At 39.9% G+C, this 20,040-nt stretch overlaps 1 protein-coding gene across 1 annotated transcript in view; it reads left to right on the top strand.

Annotated features, from left to right (window-relative positions):
• The first annotated feature begins 104 nt into the window (after window positions 1–104).
• The window catches only part of OFD1 (OFD1 centriole and centriolar satellite protein), a 58,996-nt gene continuing 39,060 nt past the window's right edge, over window positions 105–20,040 (top strand). Inside the window, exons 1-13 of the mRNA XM_065411885.1 lie at window positions 105–185; window positions 690–788; window positions 3,910–4,110; window positions 4,750–4,818; window positions 4,907–4,937; window positions 6,412–6,519; window positions 8,071–8,207; window positions 11,740–11,913; window positions 14,340–14,446; window positions 15,827–15,946; window positions 18,563–18,636; window positions 18,994–19,085; window positions 19,227–19,416. Of these exons, the coding sequence (XP_065267957.1) occupies window positions 696–788; window positions 3,910–4,110; window positions 4,750–4,818; window positions 4,907–4,937; window positions 6,412–6,519; window positions 8,071–8,207; window positions 11,740–11,913; window positions 14,340–14,446; window positions 15,827–15,946; window positions 18,563–18,636; window positions 18,994–19,085; window positions 19,227–19,416 (1,396 nt within the window). The 5' untranslated portion in view covers window positions 105–185; window positions 690–695. The remainder of the gene's footprint in view (window positions 186–689; window positions 789–3,909; window positions 4,111–4,749; window positions 4,819–4,906; window positions 4,938–6,411; window positions 6,520–8,070; window positions 8,208–11,739; window positions 11,914–14,339; window positions 14,447–15,826; window positions 15,947–18,562; window positions 18,637–18,993; window positions 19,086–19,226; window positions 19,417–20,040) is intronic.

Raw genomic sequence — 20,040 nt, 5'->3', positions numbered from 1 at the left:
GGTCACCGCACTCTGAAGGGCCCAGCCGCTCTCAGGTATCGCGAGAGCGATCGATCACAGTCGGTTCTCGCGAGAGTTCCGTCAAGGGGGCGGCGGTTGGTAACGGCCGGGCCGGGCTGAGCCGCAAAGCGGCGTTTAGCCCAGTTTGGAGGCAGGTGTTGTTGCCGGCGCCGCGGCTCAGCGAGGTGACTTGCGCAGTCGCGCGCACTCCCGGCCGCCAGCCCCTCCCTCACTGGGGCGCCCCCTGCCGGGATTGGCGGGGCTGACGCTCCTTGGCGGCCGCATTTCCGCGGTGTCAGCATGAGCCCGCTCCTCCGGGCATCGCCCCCGCTAGGAGCCGCGTAGCCGTTAGCGGTTCCTAGGCTCAGTCCGGGCCGGGCTCCGCCCCCTGCCCGGGGTCGCCGGCGCTCAGCGTTCCCCTGACTCCGGGAGCTGGGGCTTTAGCGAAACAGCCCGTCTCACGGGACACGCGGTGAAGCCGCGGCTATTGCCCAGGCCCGCGGCTGCGACCTCCTCCCCCAAGCTGGTATTTCTGTGAGGAGCCGCATCCCACTCTGGGTACCGGGGAGGTGTAAATGGTGCAGTGTGACAGGGCCTGCTGGGCCCCACCCGTTCAATAGAGCTGTGCTGGGGTGGGCTTCTGGGGTGTCTGCTGGGGAGAGGAGTAATGGTGTTTTGTAACATTTTAGCTCAGGATGGCTTCTGAATTTCAAGCGTTGTCCCAAGACGAACTCCGAAAAAGACTTTATCAGACATTTAAGAACCGAGGTGTTTTGGACACACTTAAGGTGTGTGTTTTGTTTTAAGCAAGTGTTACATAGCACTTGCCTCACATATGTTTCTATGTGGCTATCTGGCATTGAAAACAATAGGCTGTGTTTCACAACAGTGAAATCCATGGTAGACAAACCTTTTTTTGTTACATGGTCTTTTCTCTCTAGGAAAATGCATATTTTGGCCCCAATTCTGCAAGCTGATCCATGTGTAACTTTGTCTGCATGAAGCCCTGCCAGATGCAAGAGGGTTTCACACAGGTGCAAATGCCCACCTGCATGGATTGGCTTGTGGGACTGTAGCCTTCGTTAGAAGTTTAAATAGTTTATTTCTTGTCTAGAAACATTTACCTGTCACTTATTTACCTTTCAATTAAACCCACCAGCCAAAATGAAAATACTTGGGCTGTCATGGTATTAGCCAGGATGGGCAGGGGTGGTATCCCTAGATTCTGTTTGCCAGAAGCCGGGAATGGGCGACAGGGGATGGATCACTTGATGATTACCTGTTCTGTTCATTCCCTCTGGTGCACCTGGCATTGGACACTGTCGGAAGACAGGATACTGGGCCAGATGGACCTTTGGTCTAATTCAATATGGCCGTTCTTATGCCATCTCCCTGCTGCTCTTTTAAGGATAAAATAGTTGCCTACTCTTTATAATATAGAGTAATTATAAAATATTTAATTTTTAAAATTTAACTTATTTCTCCCTTTTATAATCTTTCTTCCTGATTTCATGCTACTTTTTCTCTTCTTCTGCTTCTTGAACGCATAGTAGAACGGTTGGCCATAACAATCGTTCGCCATTTGGTCCATTCCTATGCAGCCGCAAGGGCTTGATGGGCCGAGAGTCCAAAATTGGAACAGACATGATGCACCCATATAATATGGGGTCTTTGTCTCAACCTGCTCCACCCCTCAGTTGGTGGAAGTTTATCCCAACTGTTACAAGCCACCAGGAGAATGGCATTTGCCAGAACGTCTTGTGGCATTCTCGCAACCTGTCCATAAAGTGTAAGACACTGTCTGCGGACAATGGCCCCAGTAGTGTGTAGACCGGAGCGACCGTAAACATCTGCATTACAAATGAAGTCATTCCACGTTATACCCAATATATGACGGTGGAATTTTGTGTGGAAAGCCTCAAGCTTTGCCCAGTTTGGGTGGCATAGTGTCTATGTTTCGCAACCGTACAGTGGCACAGAGAGGATAGATCCTGAACTTGGTTGTCGTGCTGAGATTATGTTGATTCCATATTTGTTGTAAACGACCCATGGCAAAGGCTGCATGCCAATCCAGTGGAGAACCTCTGTGTGAGAGTTGGAGGAACTGGTGAATATAAAACCCAAATAGCAAAAGCTGGAGACTGATTTGACAGTTTCATTATTCAAAGAGATTGGTGTCACTGATGGACTTGCTAATTTTGCAGCTTTGTCTTTGACCGCGAAACATGGAGGCCATTCTTAGCCAGTTCCTCCATTTGCTGGACGGAGTGCCTCGTGAAACCTGTCGGGGCTCTGTACTAGAACATCATCCACATAAATCAAGATCTGTGTGTGAGAGATTGCCAGTCTTAATTCCTATGGATCTGACAGAGTGGTTGGGACATCGATGTCCTTCAAGGCCTTCCATAATTGGACTCGGTCAGCAGAATCAAATGCAGCCTTAAGATTGACATATGCCACGTGCAGAGGCTTCTTGAACTTGCGATGTATCTCCAACAAGAGGATGGCCAAAATGGTGTCTAAATTGGACCTGTTCCTCGTAAAGCCTGACTGTTGGGGGCAATGCTTCTGATTTTTCTCCCCTGTAATAAGTCACAATAATAATTGTAGTGCCTAGTGGCCCCAGAGGACATCAGGGTTCCATTGTGCTAAGCACTGTACATGCACACAGTAAACAGTACCTTCCCCAGAGGGCACGCACTTTAAATAGATAACCAGATACGGGATGGGGGAAAAGGAAATATTATTCCCATGTAATGGAGAGACAACTGAAGCATGATGAGTTTAAGTGCTTTGCCCAGTGGTCACAGAGGAAGCAGAGCTGCGAGTTGAACCCAGATCTTTTGAGTCCCATCAGGACTCAAGTGTATTTTTCTCGACATTTTGTGTATGTTGTTTCCTTGTCTCTTTCTTTCCCTTGTGTTTTCCCTTTCCTTATATTTTCTGTTTCTTTTTCCTTTTCTCCACAATTTCTTTCTCTGTCATCTACTTCTCTTTTGTACCTTGTACCATCCATCTTTCCTAGTCTCAAACATTTCTGCATTCATATAATCTTTACTCCATTTACCTGTCTCTGTGAGAAAGAACTAGATAGTCCAGTTGCATGGCTCTCTAGTTCCCCCCCGCCCCTATCTGCAAAAGGACTAGTAGTGCCTAGACCACTCTGCTCCCTTTTCCCTCTTCTCCTCAGCAACTTCTTGGCCTGTCATTTAGAGGACTAGTGAATTTTTCAAATAATCTGTAATTGAATTAGCTGCAGTCAGGCCTGGTTTACACCTGAAACGTAGGTTGACCTCGCTAACTCTCTCAGGGCAGGGAAAAATTTCATGCCCTGTGCGCTCTAATTAGGTCAACCTAACCCCCACTGTAGACGCACCTAGGTCGATGGAAGAATTCTTCCATCAACCTAGCTACTGCCTCTTACTACAGTGATGGAAAAACCACATCTGTTGCTGTAGTCATTAGCATAGTTGCAGTACAGCAGTTGTACCACTATAACGCTTGTAGTGTAGACGTACCCCGAGGCAGTAGCAGGAAGAGAAGGGGGGGATGGGAAAAGCAATTAACATCAATTTTGAAATTTAAATTGCATCCTTGCAGAGCTTTGAGGATGATACAAGTGTATGTTTTTTGGATGAGGATAAATAGGTCATTTTAGCCCAATCTCTAATAATTATTGGAGTGGAAGTTAAAGACCCCTAGGCACCTTTAGAAATAGTTGAGGATGAAAGACCTGGTGTCCTGAGCAATTTTCTAAATTCTATAAGAGCCAACCTTAAATTAGAATTTTTTTCTTTTTGTTTCTTTACATCAGACTTTTAAATTTAATATGTTGAATCCGTATGGCTTCAGGAAAGCAAAAAATTCCAGAGTTTTCTCTTTCTGTTGTTGAATTTCTGTTTTCACCAGACGCAGCTCCGAAACCAGCTAATCCATGAACTGATGCATCCAATTTTAAGTGGAGAACTTCAGCCACAACCAGTGTCCAGTGAAGGCAGTTCATTGTTAATTGGAGCTTCCAACAGCCTGGTGGCAGATCACCTGCGCAGTTGTGGCTATGAATATTCACTTTCTGTTTTCTATCCAGAAAGTGGATTAGAAAAGGAGAAGGTGAGCTCTATAATTTACTATGCAAGGGATGTGAAAGATGATATTCGTATAGGACTTTGCAATTGTTAACTGATCCTTCCAATATAATTTTAAAAATCCTCTGTGCAAAGGAAGAGCCAAGGGTTCACCTAGTAGTTTCAAGGCTTGTGAGTTCCATATTCGTTTGAAACTTCTAGTCCAAATTATAGCTGTTAAGTGCCCAGATAAAGGGGTTCCACACTCAGAATACTTGGTCTGTAGTGTCATTGACACTACAAGTGTTGTATAGATGGTGAGTGTTCTGCAACTTTGTATTCTAAAAGGTAGCCTTGATTCAAACAGATAATTGGGATATAATCTTTTACATTGACAAGTCTGATGAGACAGAGTCTTTCTTCCTTCATTGGAATGCTCTTGAGCTGTGGAAGGGCATTCTCTCAAGAGATATCCCTGACTGCCAGTTAGCTCACATATAGGAGCCAGACAGCCTTAGCCCTGTTCCACATCTGGTCTTTGTGTGATAAAGTGGTGGATCAAATCTGTCTCGAGTGTAGCACATCCAAGGTGGATCTCTTTACCACAGCAGAGAAAAACAGGTTAATTACTTGTAATGGTCTTAAAATTTTGATTATTTTTTTTTTACCTTTCTTTTTTAAAAAGGTGTTTACTATGCAAGATCTTCTGCAGCTAATTAGGATCCATCCAAAATCCAGTCTTTACAAATCATTGGTAATGATTTTGATTCTGTAACTCTTACTTCAATTATAATTTATGATTGAATACACAGAATAATAATCTTATCTTTTTCTCCATACAGACTTCAGGAGCTCAAAAAGAGAACAAAAAAGGTATGACATTATATTTACATATTAGGCATATAATGAGTCATCCACTTCCCCTAATATTTCCCCTTTTCCTTGATAGCTTAGTTTATAATATCATATGAGCAATAGAAGCTCACTTTGTTTTATTATACCTAGATACTGAATACATTTGTTTAAATGTTTGATTTTTAAAAGTTATTTATGATTATTTAGTTTAGTGACTCTTATGCTTCTATTGGGGTTTTCCCGATTTGTGGCATGTATGAAATGTTAAACCTCAACTCCAAGCAAAAAAATTAAAAATTCCAGTATTATAAATAAAAAAATTGAAACCTTAAATCCTGATGAATGTAAAACTTCCAAAGACCATAATATTTTATATTCTAATGCTGGGGAATTCAGATGTTCTGCATTATTTTCTATTCAATTGCATTCATATACTGTGTACGGGCCAGCACTAGTGTTCCCTCTAATTTTTTACGTCCATGTGCTGAATGAATTTTGTTATGTGCACCAATATGGAGGTGGTGTGTGGCGGGGCTGGGGATGAGGGGTTCGGGGTGCAGGAGGGGGCTCAGAGCTGGGGGCTCAGAGCGGGGCAGAGGGTTGGAGTGCGGAGGGGGGTGAGGGCTCCGGCTGGGGGTGTGGGCTCTGAGATGGGGCCTAGGATGAGGGGTTTGGGGTGCAGGCTGCCCCAGGTCTGTGTCGGGGAGAGAAGACTCCCCCGTCCTCTCTTGTCACAGGAGCTCGGGGCCGGATGAGAGGTGCCTCTCCCCAGCCGCAGCAGCTCCGGCTAGGCTGGGGGAGAGGCGCCTCGCCATAGTCATGGCAGCTCCAGCAGGGCTAGGCTAGGCTGGGCAGCTCCAGTGGGACTAGGCTAGGGAGAGGGTTGCCTCTCCCCTGCTGCGGCAGCTCCAGCGGGACTGGACCAGGCCCGGGGAGAGGTGCCTCTCCCTGGCTGCAGGAGCTCTGGCGAGGCTGGGCTGGGGGAGGGGCGCCTCTCCCCACCTGCGCGGCCCTTGATCGCCTGCTGCGCAGCCGCACAGCTTGGAGGGAACTTAGGCTTGCACCAAGATAAACTTTCATTTTATTTGCCTGTGGCTTATATAGGGCACAATTTTCACATCTGGTCCCAACGTTAGGCTTCTAAATCTGTATTTAGACACCTAAAAAAAAAGTGGCTTGATTTTCAGAAACACCAAACACCTGCAGCTCTTGTTGATTTCAGGTATTGGTGATGATTGTAATCTGCTCCCTCAATGAGTTTGGTGGTAAAAGTAGCGGGAATGGTCTAGGTATGCTGATTATGGGAGACTCGAGCATGCTTGCTATTAATATACTTGTTAGAATTTTTACATTGATTTTATTGAATGATTTCTTGTGTTCTTTGGCAATAATTTCATCCTCTCACTGTTTAGTTTTTTCTTTGAGTTATCTCTGCCTTCAAATTTCAGTTTGTTGTGGAAGAGAAAAGTAACTAACATACTGTATCTCTAAGGTTTTCTTATACAGATGTTAATGGAGCTGACAGAGCATCACCTATGTAAGGAAAGTCGCAACACAGAAACTCAGACAATCTCAATACCTCCTTACAGAGAATCTCTTGGTAAATGGAGCTTTTTCCTCAGCTAGCTCAATACTGTATCCTTTCAGCACTTGCCCATGCCTGATTGCATCCCTCTCTGGTATTCTAAAATAAGGCAGGGAAAGTGTAAGACAAAAGTTTTGCTGTGATTTGGGTCTTCAGTTCAAATAGTTTCTTATGTATTCAGCTGATACGAAAACAAATCCATACTTCCATCCTAGATGTATTATTTTTAGTATTATACACCTCAAAGAGCAGATGCCTAAATAATTTTTAGTTTAAGGAAATTTATTATTAGAGTTATTTAGGAGTTTTAAATTTTGTGGGTGTGGGTGTTTTTTTGTTTGTTTGTTTTTTTGGGGGGGAGGGCAGGTGGAAAATACCAGTTAATTGAAAATGAAACTCTTTGCAGGAACGTATCATTTTTTTAAGGAAACTTTCCTGAGATCCAGGATGGAACATCTGGTGAAAATGAGAGACCCAACTCCTGCACCTCAGAATAGTCAATAGCTCAGTAATAAGGGCACTCACTTGGGATGTGAGTCCCTACATCTCCGACAACCCATGTGAGTGCCCTAACCACTGGGCCATTTGCTATTCTGATGTATGTATATCTTTCTCTTGTTTCTTCATGAAAAAAAATCTAAAGATCTCTAAAGTTTTGCCCTGATGCAGAACAAGAACATTTTTTGAGATCTTGAAAATTTTTGTTGGACAAGCAAATTGTTTTTGCCCAGCTCTAATTATAATATAATTTATTAATTGTTTCCAGTGCCAAAAATCATAGCATAAGACAGAAATTGAACATACTGGTAATTGGATTACTAAAAACTGTCTAGCAGATTTATTCATTGGAATGCGTTGTTACTGAAGTTAGTTATACAATATAATTTACAGGCACCTGTTCTTTGAAATCAGAGCTTCATGTCTGTATTAGTAGCTGATGAGATTCCATCTCAGGGGGTAATATGCAGCAGTTGTGGGGCAGGAAGGTACCATTTGGTTTCAGGCTCCTTTATCTCCTCTTGCCCAATTCTCCTCAGGCACTCACTTTACTTGGGAGAACAATGAGAGAGGTTGGCTACAATCCTAACCAGTTATCCTGATTGCTTTATTTAAAGATCACCTCCAACTTTTTGCACATAAACAATTACACCTCTACCCCGATATAACGCTGTCCTTGGGAGCCAAAAAATCTTACCGCGTTATAGGTGAAACCGCGTTATATTGAACTTGCTTTGATCCGCTGGAGCACGCAGCCCCGCCCCCCCCCCGGAGCTCTGATTTACCGCGTTATATCGGGTCGTGTTATATCCGGGTAGAGGTGTAGTTGGACCACGTGCCATATTGTAAAGTACCTAGGTGGCTTGTTTCCAACCATGTTGTTGTATGTCCACACTTTTCAGGTCTTAAGTGACCATTTCTTTTCACTGCTTCCTTGGTAGCTTTTCAGTAGAAGCTAGGCATGAATAGTTAAAACCTACAAGGACCCCTAAAATCTTGGGTAGGAGCAACAGCATTACTAAATGTAATATTTCTGTGTGATGGTACATTGCATTATTCTTTATATAGTTGAGAAACTTCAGCTGATTGATGAACAGTTTGCAGACATTTATCCCCAGCATCAGAAATTTGAGTCTTTAGAAGTGAAACTCATTGAATATCGAAAAGAAATAGAGGACCAGCTTCAAGCAGAAATGTCTGAAAAGGTATAACCCAGAAATAAATTGTCATGGAAATGAGGGATGGGGAAGTGTTCATTTTATGTTGCAAATTTGTAATGCTTCTAATAATTTTGAATCAGAAATGAGTCATGCCAATCTATTATATGTGCAAAAACTACATGTTCTCTGTAGGAGGTAAAAGTTGGGAAACTGAGTCATAAATCCGCCCAATTTAGGCTTAGTCAATTTTTCCCTTTATTTATACAATTTCAGACAGAATCGTTGTCATGTATAGTATCCAGACGTACATTTGTGTCAGACAAATAACAGAGAACACAGAATTGGTAAATGGGCCCAAGGGACCACATTCTGGGCCATCTTCTATGATAGTCGTCGCCTCTCTGACCCATTTTTCTGGTTCTTCAGTCCCATTCTTCAGTTTCTGGTCTGGTGTTTCTCCAGTTAGTGAACATGGGCCCGTAGGTCTTTTATACATTTCTACATTGCAGATTACTTAATCTTTATCCAGTCAGCTTTTAGCACATCAACCTTTTGGATTTTAAGTAACCCATAATTACGCATGCACAAGATTCAGTTACCCAACTTCTTCATTTTTCCCTGCTGGTTTTGCAGTTTCTGTTTTTGTGTCACCCTGCCCTGGGTCTTCCTAGGAAAACGTTTTTTTTTTAATTTATCATTACATGTTTGTGTCTCGTTTACTTACTACTTCCAACAGCACGTGTTACCTTTGTTAGCAATAACATGTTAAAGAGATTAGCAATTTTGTGTAAAAGAAGAATTGGCAAAACCACACTTATGCCACCAAAGCCTTGGCCTAAGTGTTACCTCATCTGCACTCATTCACTATACATAGCTACATTTTGAAAGATTTATAATTATCAAAGCTCTTAATCTTACTATTTACGAGTCTTCTTTTTATATTTCAGTGTTATAAGTCAACATGTTTTTCTGTGCTACCCTTAATCTATTAGAAAGGGAAGTATGAGTTATGGGAAACATGATGATTCTTTAATGTCAGCATTTCTTATCTTTTTTAAACATGTATTTTCATTCTAAGTCCAGTTTTGTTTGTGAATGATTACAAAGAAACTTCATTAGAAATTTTTCTATGAGTACATTTTTGTGTGGGCAGTCTTAATTTTAGGGCTTTTGTTGTTTAGTTGCTTTTAATTGTATCCTAACATTCTCTCCTCTCAGCATTTTAGATATGGGGGCTGCAAATGAAATAAATTGCATGAGAGACTCAGAAAATATCTCACCAAAATACATAGCAAAAGCCTCCAAAACAGCACTACCTTTTCATGGAGAATAGAAAAATCATAAAATGTGAAAAATATTGTGGATCCCATGATTTTAGGATCTCTTGCAGTTTTTGTCTGCAGTCTACAATATTTTGCAAATTTTAAGATTGTATTAAAAATAAACTGAATTTATATAATCTAAACAATAACAGCAATAATAGGCAATTCACCATTCTCTGTTCCTATGAGCCTCACTGAAGTTCAAGCTTCAAAGCATAATTGGGACCTAAATGCAATCTTTATTAAACACTGTCCCCTTTTTCTTAAAAACAAGAAAATGCAATGCAAAAAAGTCACATAAAATAAATAATTCAAGTATTAGGAAAAGTTAAGCTTCTTACCACAATATTGATTTGGAAACAATTACCATACTGTAGATATTATGGTACACATTTAATAAGAAAAACAGAAATGGAAAATATTACATGTGTGGAGCATGGTCAAGTTAATGTTGCAACACTGATGTTGTGTTAAGATAGGGTCCTCTGTGAAATATTACAAAAGGACTGGGACTTCATTAGGTTGTGCTAAAACTATGTGCCCGCTGAACAGGCTCAGATTTTAATCAGAATTTAAATAATCAGAAACTTCCCCCTTTCCTTTATAAAGTCACTTCTTTTGCTAAACACTATATGCAAAGTATCAACTTTCAAAGTTCAGCCATATCTTAATGTCATGGTGAAATAAAAAGGCAGTCAGAATAAATAATAATTCATTTTGTTTTTTATGTTATAACCCCAAAACACCTGAATATAATTACCTCAAGTTTAACAAAAAATCCCTTTGGACAACATGTCTAAAACAGATCCTTGAGAGCTGCTGTTAGACACAGGGATACAATATAAGCAAACTTCTTGTATCATCTTTCTTTAGGGAGGTAAATAGATCAGAACTTCCTTGTTTACATCAGCTGAGTTAGTGGTAGCACTAGTGGGGATTTTTTGTGATAATTCCCCAATATAGACATGATTTTACTGTCATTAAAGGCTTGGGCAAGTTTTTGTGTAGAAACGTTTGCATTGGTTTAGTTAAATTGGTGCAACCCTTTGTGTGGACAATCATAAATCAGTTTAGAAATGGCTTATAGCAATTTAGTTTAAATTGATTCCTTAAAGTGTAAATTAAACCAGTATAAGCCATTTATAAACAATTTTAAGTGTCTCCACACTTGGGGTTGCACGTGGTTTAACTAACTCAGAACAAGTTTGTGCATAGGCCCTAATTCCCTGGTCCGAGGTCTCAGGCTATGCTCTTTTCCTATCTAACTTCTGTCTTCCCTCTGTTTTCACATTTTCCCTATTCTCTTTCATTTAGTACTCCCATTCATTCTCTCTCACTTGCACTCTCTCATCCATTTTCTCTCTCACTTTCTCTTATGCATCCTTACAATCCCATTTATTTTCTTTCCCTCCCACTCATATATGTACACTCTCACACTTTCTCTTCCCTAGGCAGAAATGGTCCCTCTTTCTCATACACACTCAAACAGACCCCTAAGTTTGTATTCACACAGTTTTCCAACAGTGCTCAGAATTCCCTGGCTGAGGATGACTCCTCTTTCTCTGGCCCACATCTGCTCTGTGCCCAAAAGACTGACTTCCAGTGGGCATGAGCAGTTCAAGGCAGGCCTGCTTCTGCCTTTGGTCCCACCACCAGGCAAACATGGTTCTTTGGGAATGGGGCGAGAATGGAGACCCAGTCAGAAGAAGAATTAGGGAATGTGGTGTTCTTTATTTGCCAGTCACGGAACGTCAGGTTGGAGAGCGGGATATTTAATTAGCTGCCTTACCTCATCTCTTGCTCTGTTCCCAACTGTTTCCTTCTGTATGTACAGGAGTGAGTAAAAAAATGACACAACTTAAGCACAGAGAGCAGTGGTAACCCCTTTAGTGCAATGCTCTGTATTTAGTTTACTTATGCCTAAGGGTGCTATTATCTATATTTGTAATCTGCTTTGAGATCCTAGATGGAAGGTGTAAATATGTAAGACATGTCAATCATATATCTTCAAAGGTACTTTTATCACAGAGAAGTTTACATACATTGACTACAAAGATTAACACATTTAATTAGACATTTCTGTATAGTTTCTCAAAGTGAATTCAGTATGCTACAGTGATCAACAGTGTAAACAAGCGATTTGCAAGTAAGTGCATATGTCTGAACATCAAATTTAACCTGGAAGAGAGGATTTTGTTTCTTTTTTTGTGATCAAGTGAGGAATATTTACTTTGTTCTTCTCTTACATGTAACAGTTACAACATTTCAAAGAGGTTGAAATAGCAAAGATCAGAATAGAAGAGAAAGCACAATGCCAGAAAGAAGTTTCTGATTTGCGTCGAGAGTTTGAAAGGACAAACCAAGCCAAGTCTGAGGCTCTGATTGCTCGTGAAAAGAATGCTATTGAAAGACTTCAAAAACAACAGGAGGTAATGTTTAAAAATAATAATTGGATCCAGTGCTAAGTGGTTCAGTTAGTTAATGAAATTGCCCTTTGATCTTTGAAGGAACTACATTCAGATCCTACTGCGTCATAAGTGAAAAAGAGTTCAATAGTTCTTTCTTAGTCCCACATCAGGAAAGCACCACACAGATTGGCATGTTTAGTGATTTCAGGTTCTCAGTGACAGTGGTGATGAGTATGGTATAAATATGTAAATAGATTGGAGTAGCAGCAGTGCTGCAGAAGAAGACTGAAATATAATATAGATATTGTTATATGTATGAATCCCTATTCTCCTTTCAGAGTATTCAGGATTTTTTTAATGGCAGTCCTAGATGGCTACTTTATAGGTTTTTCTTTTCTTTTTATTATGGATGTTATGATTTTTTGTTTTGCTTATTGTAGTTTTCTTTTTAGAAGTTGAAATAGAAAAAAATATAAATAAACTGGAACACAATATTCATGGTGTGGACCTACCATTCATGTATATAATTACATTATAATCTATTCGGTATTTGTTATCCTTTTTAATATAACCCAAGGTGCTGTTTGTATTTTTGACCACTGTCATGCAGTGATCAGATTTGTGAATCCATGACTTCTAGGTCTTTTTCCAGAGTGGTAATTTAATCCACTGTTAATTTAGAATCCAAAAATGTGTATGTGTGGTTCAGATTGTTCTTCCCAATGTTTATTACTTTTCTCTTGATTACAAAGAATTTTGCCTGCCACCGTGTTGCTGTCTTGGATCTGCTCTGTTCTTTACTAAACAAAATAATTGTGTCTCATCTACAGATTTTTGTCACCTTAATGTTTCCCTCTCTTTCCAGAACATTAATTTTTATATTGAGTAACACCGGTCCTACTATGGATTTTTGAAGCATTCTGCTTTTGACCTCCTGCTATGTTGAAAATTAACCATTTTATTCCTCTTTTCTGTATTTTGTTTTTCTGTCCATGACAAAACTTTGCCTCTCACTCTGTGAAAACTTAATTTCCTTCATAGTTATGTCCTTAGGCAGATTTCATGCAAGTTTCTACCTTATGCTGTTACTCCCACTTTCATGAACATGAAATTCATTCAGTCATTAAAAAAGGTCTGGATCAGCAGATTTGTCAAGTGAACCATTGTGGGTGCTATTGTCAGCTTTTGATCTTTGAGACCAAGTACATACTTCATTTACTTGCTGGTTGTCCCAGCAAAGAGACCAGCAGCTCCACTGAGCTAAGTGGTTGTGTATTGCAGATAAATGATCACGTAGATCTTTTTAGTAGAAGAATGTAATTTCAGGAAAAGCACCGGAGATCAAATTCCTCTAGTTATCCAAAACACAAGAACAAGAGACAGTGGCTGTTCCAACTCTTCCGACACTTGTATAATGCACCTGATTTGCAAATTTGATGGGACCACCTTTGGGATAAAAAGGTCATTCAGTTTTCATGCTCTTAGCCTTTCTGCAGAGGCACATAATTTGTTTCTTTTTAAAGCTAAGAACTACAGAGAGGTTTTTTTATTAGTAAGAATAGGGCTGTAGATGTGACATCTGGTATTGCCATTATGATCATAGGGAAGATTCTTTTAGAAGGTATTGTTTGGTTTGGATAGTCTAGAATGTAGAATTGGAGGTAGCTGCTAATGGAACCAGTATTTTGAAGAAAGTTTAGTTTTAAAGCAAGAATACAGAGTGCATTTTCTCTGTTAACTACATTTATCAGGGTTTTTTAAAGTTTCTTATATATATTTTTTTTTTTGTATGCAGTGTTGGTCCCAGCATATGAGCGAGACAAGGTGGGTGAGGTAATATCTTTTATTGGACAAATGCTTTGTGTAAGCTTGAAAGCTTCTCTTTCTGAAGAACAGAAGTTGGTCTAATAAAAGATATTACCTCACCTACCTTGTCTCTTTAATTCTTTTTTGTTAATCTAGTTAAGATAGGGGCAAAACCACATTTACCTATACTTGCTTTTTCTCTTGCAGTTTTGGTATATTCTAAAGTTTGTATTTGTGTGTGGTAACTCTGTACGTGTTATAAATAAATCTTTTTGTTTTGTTTTGTGACTTTTGAATCTGTGCAGCATTCTAAAAGATAAGTTACTTGATAGCAAGTAATAACTTTCAAGTGTGTTAACCCTAAATAAAGTAGAATAAAGGAAGCAGCCCCTGGTGACTTAGCTCCTGGTTAGTGCAAATCAGTTGTTACTAGCAGCAAGCTATGCAAATATTTGTCAGGATCAAACCAGTTCCTGGAGTGAGGTCTGTAGCATTTATGTTTCTAATTTTTATACCATTGGTGTCTTGTTATGTCTTGCTGCTGTTGCCATTCTGTATGAATTCACTGGAAATTATTTTAATTTAAATCTCAATTTTTTGTGTAAAAATAAAATGAATAGAAGTAATATTTTCTGTTGTAGATTGAAGCAAAGGAGGTTTATACACAAAGACAAAGTCTGCTGAAAGATATTGAAATGATAAGAACCAGAGAGGCAGAACTGAAGCAAAGAATTGAAGGTTTTGAACTGTGAGTCACTCTAGGTCAGGGATCTCAAACTCAAATCACCACTAGGGGCACATGAGGACTAGTACATTGGCCCGAGGGCTGCATCACTGACACCTTTTCATATAAAGATACAAAAGCCACCCTCCACCCCTCCCCGGCCCCGCCCCCACTCCACCTCATCCATGAGGCCCTACCTCTTCCCACCTCTTCCCCGCCCCCATTCCAACCCCTTCCCCAAAGTCCTTACCCCAACTCTGCCCACTCACTGCCTCTATTCCAACCCCTTCCCCAAATCCCCGCCCCATCCTGTCTCTTCTCCGCCTCCTCCCCTGAGCGCACGGCTCCCTGCTCTCCCTCCCCTCCCCCCAGAAAGTGCTAAGCGATGCCAAACAGGGAAGCACCTGGAGGTAGGCAGAGCAGCGGGGATGCGGTGCACTGGGGGGTAGTGGGGGCAGCGGGTGAGGGGAGCTTGGCGGCTGCAGGAAATAACTCCGGGGGGGCGGGGAGCTTGGCGGGCTGCAGCAAATAACTCCGTGGGCCGCGTGTTTGAGACCCCTGCCCTAAGTCATGCATTTACCTGTGGTGTTGCTTTGTTTGTAGAAAGCATGTCTCAAGATGTTGCAATTTTTATGAAATTGAAATTTGTTTTATTTATCTCTAAATATGTTATGCGACATTTGAGTAATATCATGCAGCTGCATCTAGCAGTAGGGGCGTCCTGTGCTAAGAGGCCTATTTAGTTCTTAGCAAAAGAGCCTGGCACTACTTCAGAGAGACTGAGGAACTGGACTTCTGGTTTGAAGTCATTAACGTAAAAAGCAGTATGTAATCCCAGCACCAACAAGGCAACTGTAGTGACAAATTTACATTTGTAATGTTGGTTTTGCCATGATACATACTGGGAGTGCACATTTAATAAAATGTGTTTTTCTTCTGTAATTAAAAAAACCCAAAACTAATTCTTGCCTGCTTTCCAATATTCTCTAATCTGTTGCATCTTGTGTTTTTGTAGGCAAGAAAAAAGAAAGCTATTTCCCCACTAACAAAAGTTACTTTCTTGTCTAGCCAGCAGAGGGTGCTGATAGAGTGGTGAGCTGAGCACCCTTTCTAAAACTGAGGAACTAAACAACATCCTTCCTGTAATACTTTCAGTTTTCAGCAGTTGCAAATCTGGTTGTTTATACAGTTGATCAGTCTGTGTCTTTAACAGTACAGCTTAGTATGTGTCACTTTTCATTTTTCTTAGCGAATCATGATGATAGATCTGATCAGAATTTTAAATTGCCCCAAGCTAACCCATCACACTTTTGACTTTCATAAATGATTAAAAAAAACTTCCTGAAAACTCTGGCATGTCAGAAATATAATTGCTCAGTGTCAGTATATTTCTCATTATATCAGTGCTCAGAAACTTCAAGAAGAAAAAAATAAAGCTGTTGATGATGCACTGCGACGTCGGGAGATAGCTGTGAAGAACATTGAGGAGACTTACGACCAAAAGCTTAAGAATGAACTACTGAAGTAATTTGTTCTTTTGTCTCTAATAAAGAATACATATTTCACATGAAAATAGAATGTTAAAAATGCCATGGGAATTACCAATGAGTACTGTAAAAAAGCAAGAATTGAATATATAACACTTAGCATTTTTATTTTAATCAGTTTGTGACTTACTTATCTTATAAAGTGTGATGAATAGATTTCATAACCAAAAGAGTTAAAACAATTATGCCTTTTAACAGGTAGAAAAAACCCTCTATATGTAATGACGTTCTTCTGTCCATAAGGCTATAGAATTTTAAAAATTCACACTTTCAGTCTCCCTATCTGTGAAGAAAAAGTGACATGAATCTATAGGGCTGCTGAACAGGCAGATGCAAAGTATCATTGGTGATCTCTTTTGACCAGTGCTGAAATACTGAGCAATTTGAAGAACTGAAAGGAGGCAAGGTGTATGAAGCCAGTATTAAGGTAGTTTCATGGGTTACTTGCAGAAGGGGCAGGATGAGACACTTTTTAAAAAGGAAATGTAAAGGGGTTTTCTTACCCCAGAATTATTTTTTGAAATACCAGCTATTTGGTGCAGACTGGTAATGTCATAGGCCACCTCTCTCTGCTGGCTCCCTCCCTGAAAACAACCAAAGAAAAGTTCTTTGTAAACCAGCTTCTTTTCCCCTTCAAAAAAATCCTTCTCTGTCCAGCAAGACCCATCTTTCTCTCCCACAAATTCATCTTGCCTTGCTCCAAAATCATCCATTTTTCCTCAACCCAAAATCCATATCTCTTCACAAAATTTTCCCCTCCAAATTCAGCAGTACCCAAAAATAAATCCATTTGTACCCCAAAAATAACATCTCGACTTTCACTTCTAAAATATATTCATCTTGACCACCACCTCCTAAAACTTCATATCTTCCTTTAGTCATTGGGGCTGAAGAATTGGGAAGAGATTGAGTATTCTCCTGGATAAAGGCTGCAGGGTTTGATGGGCTGCACAGACTGGGTAGGATAAGCAGTGTTCTCTGCTCCTCCCTTCTTTGCTGGGCTATGGTCACAGTCTGATTTATTTGGACAATGGAGGAAGAGGCCTATATTGTTTGTCTGTGTATTTTCCTTGCAGTTTTCATGTTTGGTGGCCAGCAGCCAGGACAGGCATCTAAGTGAGCAGTGAGATGTATATGGCATCAGCTGCAGCCCTTCCTGGGCTTTTGACAGTGGAAAGTGATGGCACCTAGCCTGAGATTCTTTTGTAGTCTCTCTCTGTGATGTGAGCAGTGGTCATCTGAGGCCTGCTGATGGTTTTGTTGCAGAAAGTGCTCCCAGCACATGATTGTTCATGCCCACAGAATGAAATGAATCAGCCCTCCAGGAGGAGGGCGGAAACCCGCTCACCAGCTAAACACCTGGTTATCCACAAGTTCAGCCAGGACTTATTACCTAATAATGAACAGTGCAAGCACTGCCTCTTCTAACATGGATTTATTCAAATTGTAGAGGAAAGGTGTAAGACAATGGATTTCAGTGAGAATGAAGTGTCCCCTGAAAGAGAGATTAGGAACAGGGCAGTTAGATGTATGTCACTGAGCGACCAACCTTAGGCAAACGTAATCTCCCTGTGCCTTGTTTTACTTATCTAGTAAATTGCTATTTAATACTAAAGTAACTAAATGCTAAACAGAGCACCTACCTCACAAATAGGGGTTAGTGGCTTCATTTGTTAATGTTTGTAGAGCTCTTTCAGATCTTAACCGGGACTATTTTAGTGGAGAGTGTTATTTTATATTACAGTAGTGTCCAAAATGTTTTAAGCACCGTACAAACACACAGGAAAACACCATCTCTGTCCTGAAGATATTTGTCTGTATCTACTTATTACAAAATTTATTTAGCTGTCTATCAATAGCTCTAGGATCCTGTCTGACAATTAAAATGTGGCATACAAAAATTAAAGTATGGAAGCTATTATTAGGTATTACAAAACGTAGAGGGAAAGAATAATTATAAATCCAAACAAAAGAAAAAATAGACACATACAGTTAATGGAACTCAGATTAACCATTTTCTGTAACAGAAATTCATTGACTTTGTATATAGAAGTTGGGAGACTTATGAGTAATTCAGTTTGGATTATAAAATCACATTTTTGACAAGTGATCGTTTCAATTATAATATATAATATGTTGTAAAATATTTGAAAAATAATGAAGACTTAATGTGAATATTGACTGCATTCAGTACCATTAATCTTTGCTGAGTTCTGGGGATAAACTGCTCTTTTTTGTGTGGAAATCATAAAGTGAGTGATCAGAAAAGTGAGGATTTGTTTATTTTTATCCTCTAATACTGCAATCACAATTAGGGCCTCAGTGACCTGGGCACTGTACAAACATATAGGAAGATAGGATAACTGCCTCAAAATACTTACAATTTAATTAGGGCCTGCTCCTAAAAAGTGTTGAGCACTCATAGCTTCCATGATTTTAGTGGGACTTGAGGGCACTCAGCATTCGCAGGTCAGGACTTTGATGAAGTTCCACTGTAATTAGCATATAGACAGTTTGATAGGTAGTTACAGCTGAGTCTGGGGACATTCAGAATTCTTTTGCTTTGGTGTTTAGTAACTTTTTTTCACCCTAGATATCAACTCGAGTTGAAGGAAGAATATATAGCCAGAACCACTAGGGTTACTGAAGATGAGAAAAAGAATAAAGGTAACTAATCTCTTTCAGAGATACTCAACACCCATTGTTTATCTTTTAGCTTGTAATAAGAGGCAACAAAGCAGTATTTTTAAACAAATATAGTGTATTTAATTGAAGTTGGAGAAAGAGAGGATCATCTTTAGACTTCTAAGCTAGAGTGCTTTGGAAAAAATAGTATATAATCATATAATTAAAGACTGTATCATGCATATGCACAAACGTGCCAAATTAAGGTTGCTCTGGCAACCTTAATTCTGGCTTTTCTTCACTTTTGAGTGTTTGACTTTGCAAGCTTAATGTTCTTTTTATGTAGTTTTTGGTGTGAGATACACATTAACCTGCAGAAACTGTTTATGATCCTTACAGAGAAGGCTATACTGTTGCGTGAAGAGACCATTGCTGTTAATTCAAAGAAGGAAGAACTCAAACAAGTTGTATCACATGCAAAAGAACTTGAGGTAATTGTGAGCCTGAATTTAGAGACTACACTGTTTGATTAGTACATTTGAACTGTTTTGTGATACCTTTTCAGGAATAATATGTGGTACAAAGTGTGTTTCTTGAGAAATACCTTAAGAAGTTTGTGACGTGTTTTTTAGCTGGAGCTGGATTCAGTAAAGGCGCAGGTGTTATTGGTAAACAAACAGAATCAGTTGTTGACAGAAAAATTGAAAGAGATTGCGGACTATCCCTTGTTAAAGGAAGAGAAACTGGAGCTTCAGGTGCAAAATAAACTACTTAGACAACAACTGGAGGAGACTCGCAATGAAAACCTGCATTTCCGAGACAGTTAGTGTTAACATATTTTATAACTTTCCTTTCCTCATTTTACAGAAGGTTTAGTAATAGTTTTCCATTAAAATAAACACTTTATTTCATGATTGTTAAAAGGCTACTAAATTTAAGAATATATGAAATTAGCACACTGCTTTCAAAAACTGTTATAATACTTGGTTTTGCTCCTGCTTGTCCCTGTTTGTCTTTTCATTTATCTTTGTTTTTTCCAAAGTTCCTAGCATCACAAGTGTTGGGTGATGGTTTTTTATTAGTGTTCCTGGACACTTCATGGAACAGTGATAAAAGCAGGTCAATTCTACTTTCCTTGTCTGTTTCCCCTCAGAGGACCACAAGTCCTTAACTATAGTAGATTTTTATGTTTCACTTCCCAAAAGCTGGTCTTGTGGTTACAGCACTGGACTAGGATTTAGTAAATCTGGGTTTAATTCCCAGATCTCCCACTGACTTCCTGCGTGATCTCTGTCAAGTCATGTAATATCTTTGTCTCCTTTCCCCATCTCTAAAATGGGGACAATGATCATTCCTCTGTCTTGTCAAAGTTACATTGTAAGCACTTTTATGGAAGTCTCTCACTGTTTGCACAATGGAACTCTGCATTCAGGTGCTACTAAAATA

The sequence above is a fragment of the Emys orbicularis genome, chromosome 1, assembly GCF_028017835.1.
Source record: "Emys orbicularis isolate rEmyOrb1 chromosome 1, rEmyOrb1.hap1, whole genome shotgun sequence".
Classification (NCBI taxonomy): Eukaryota; Metazoa; Chordata; order Testudines; family Emydidae; genus Emys; species Emys orbicularis.
Note: the sequence above shows the minus strand (reverse complement) of the source record. Positions and strands in the feature narration are given on the sequence as shown.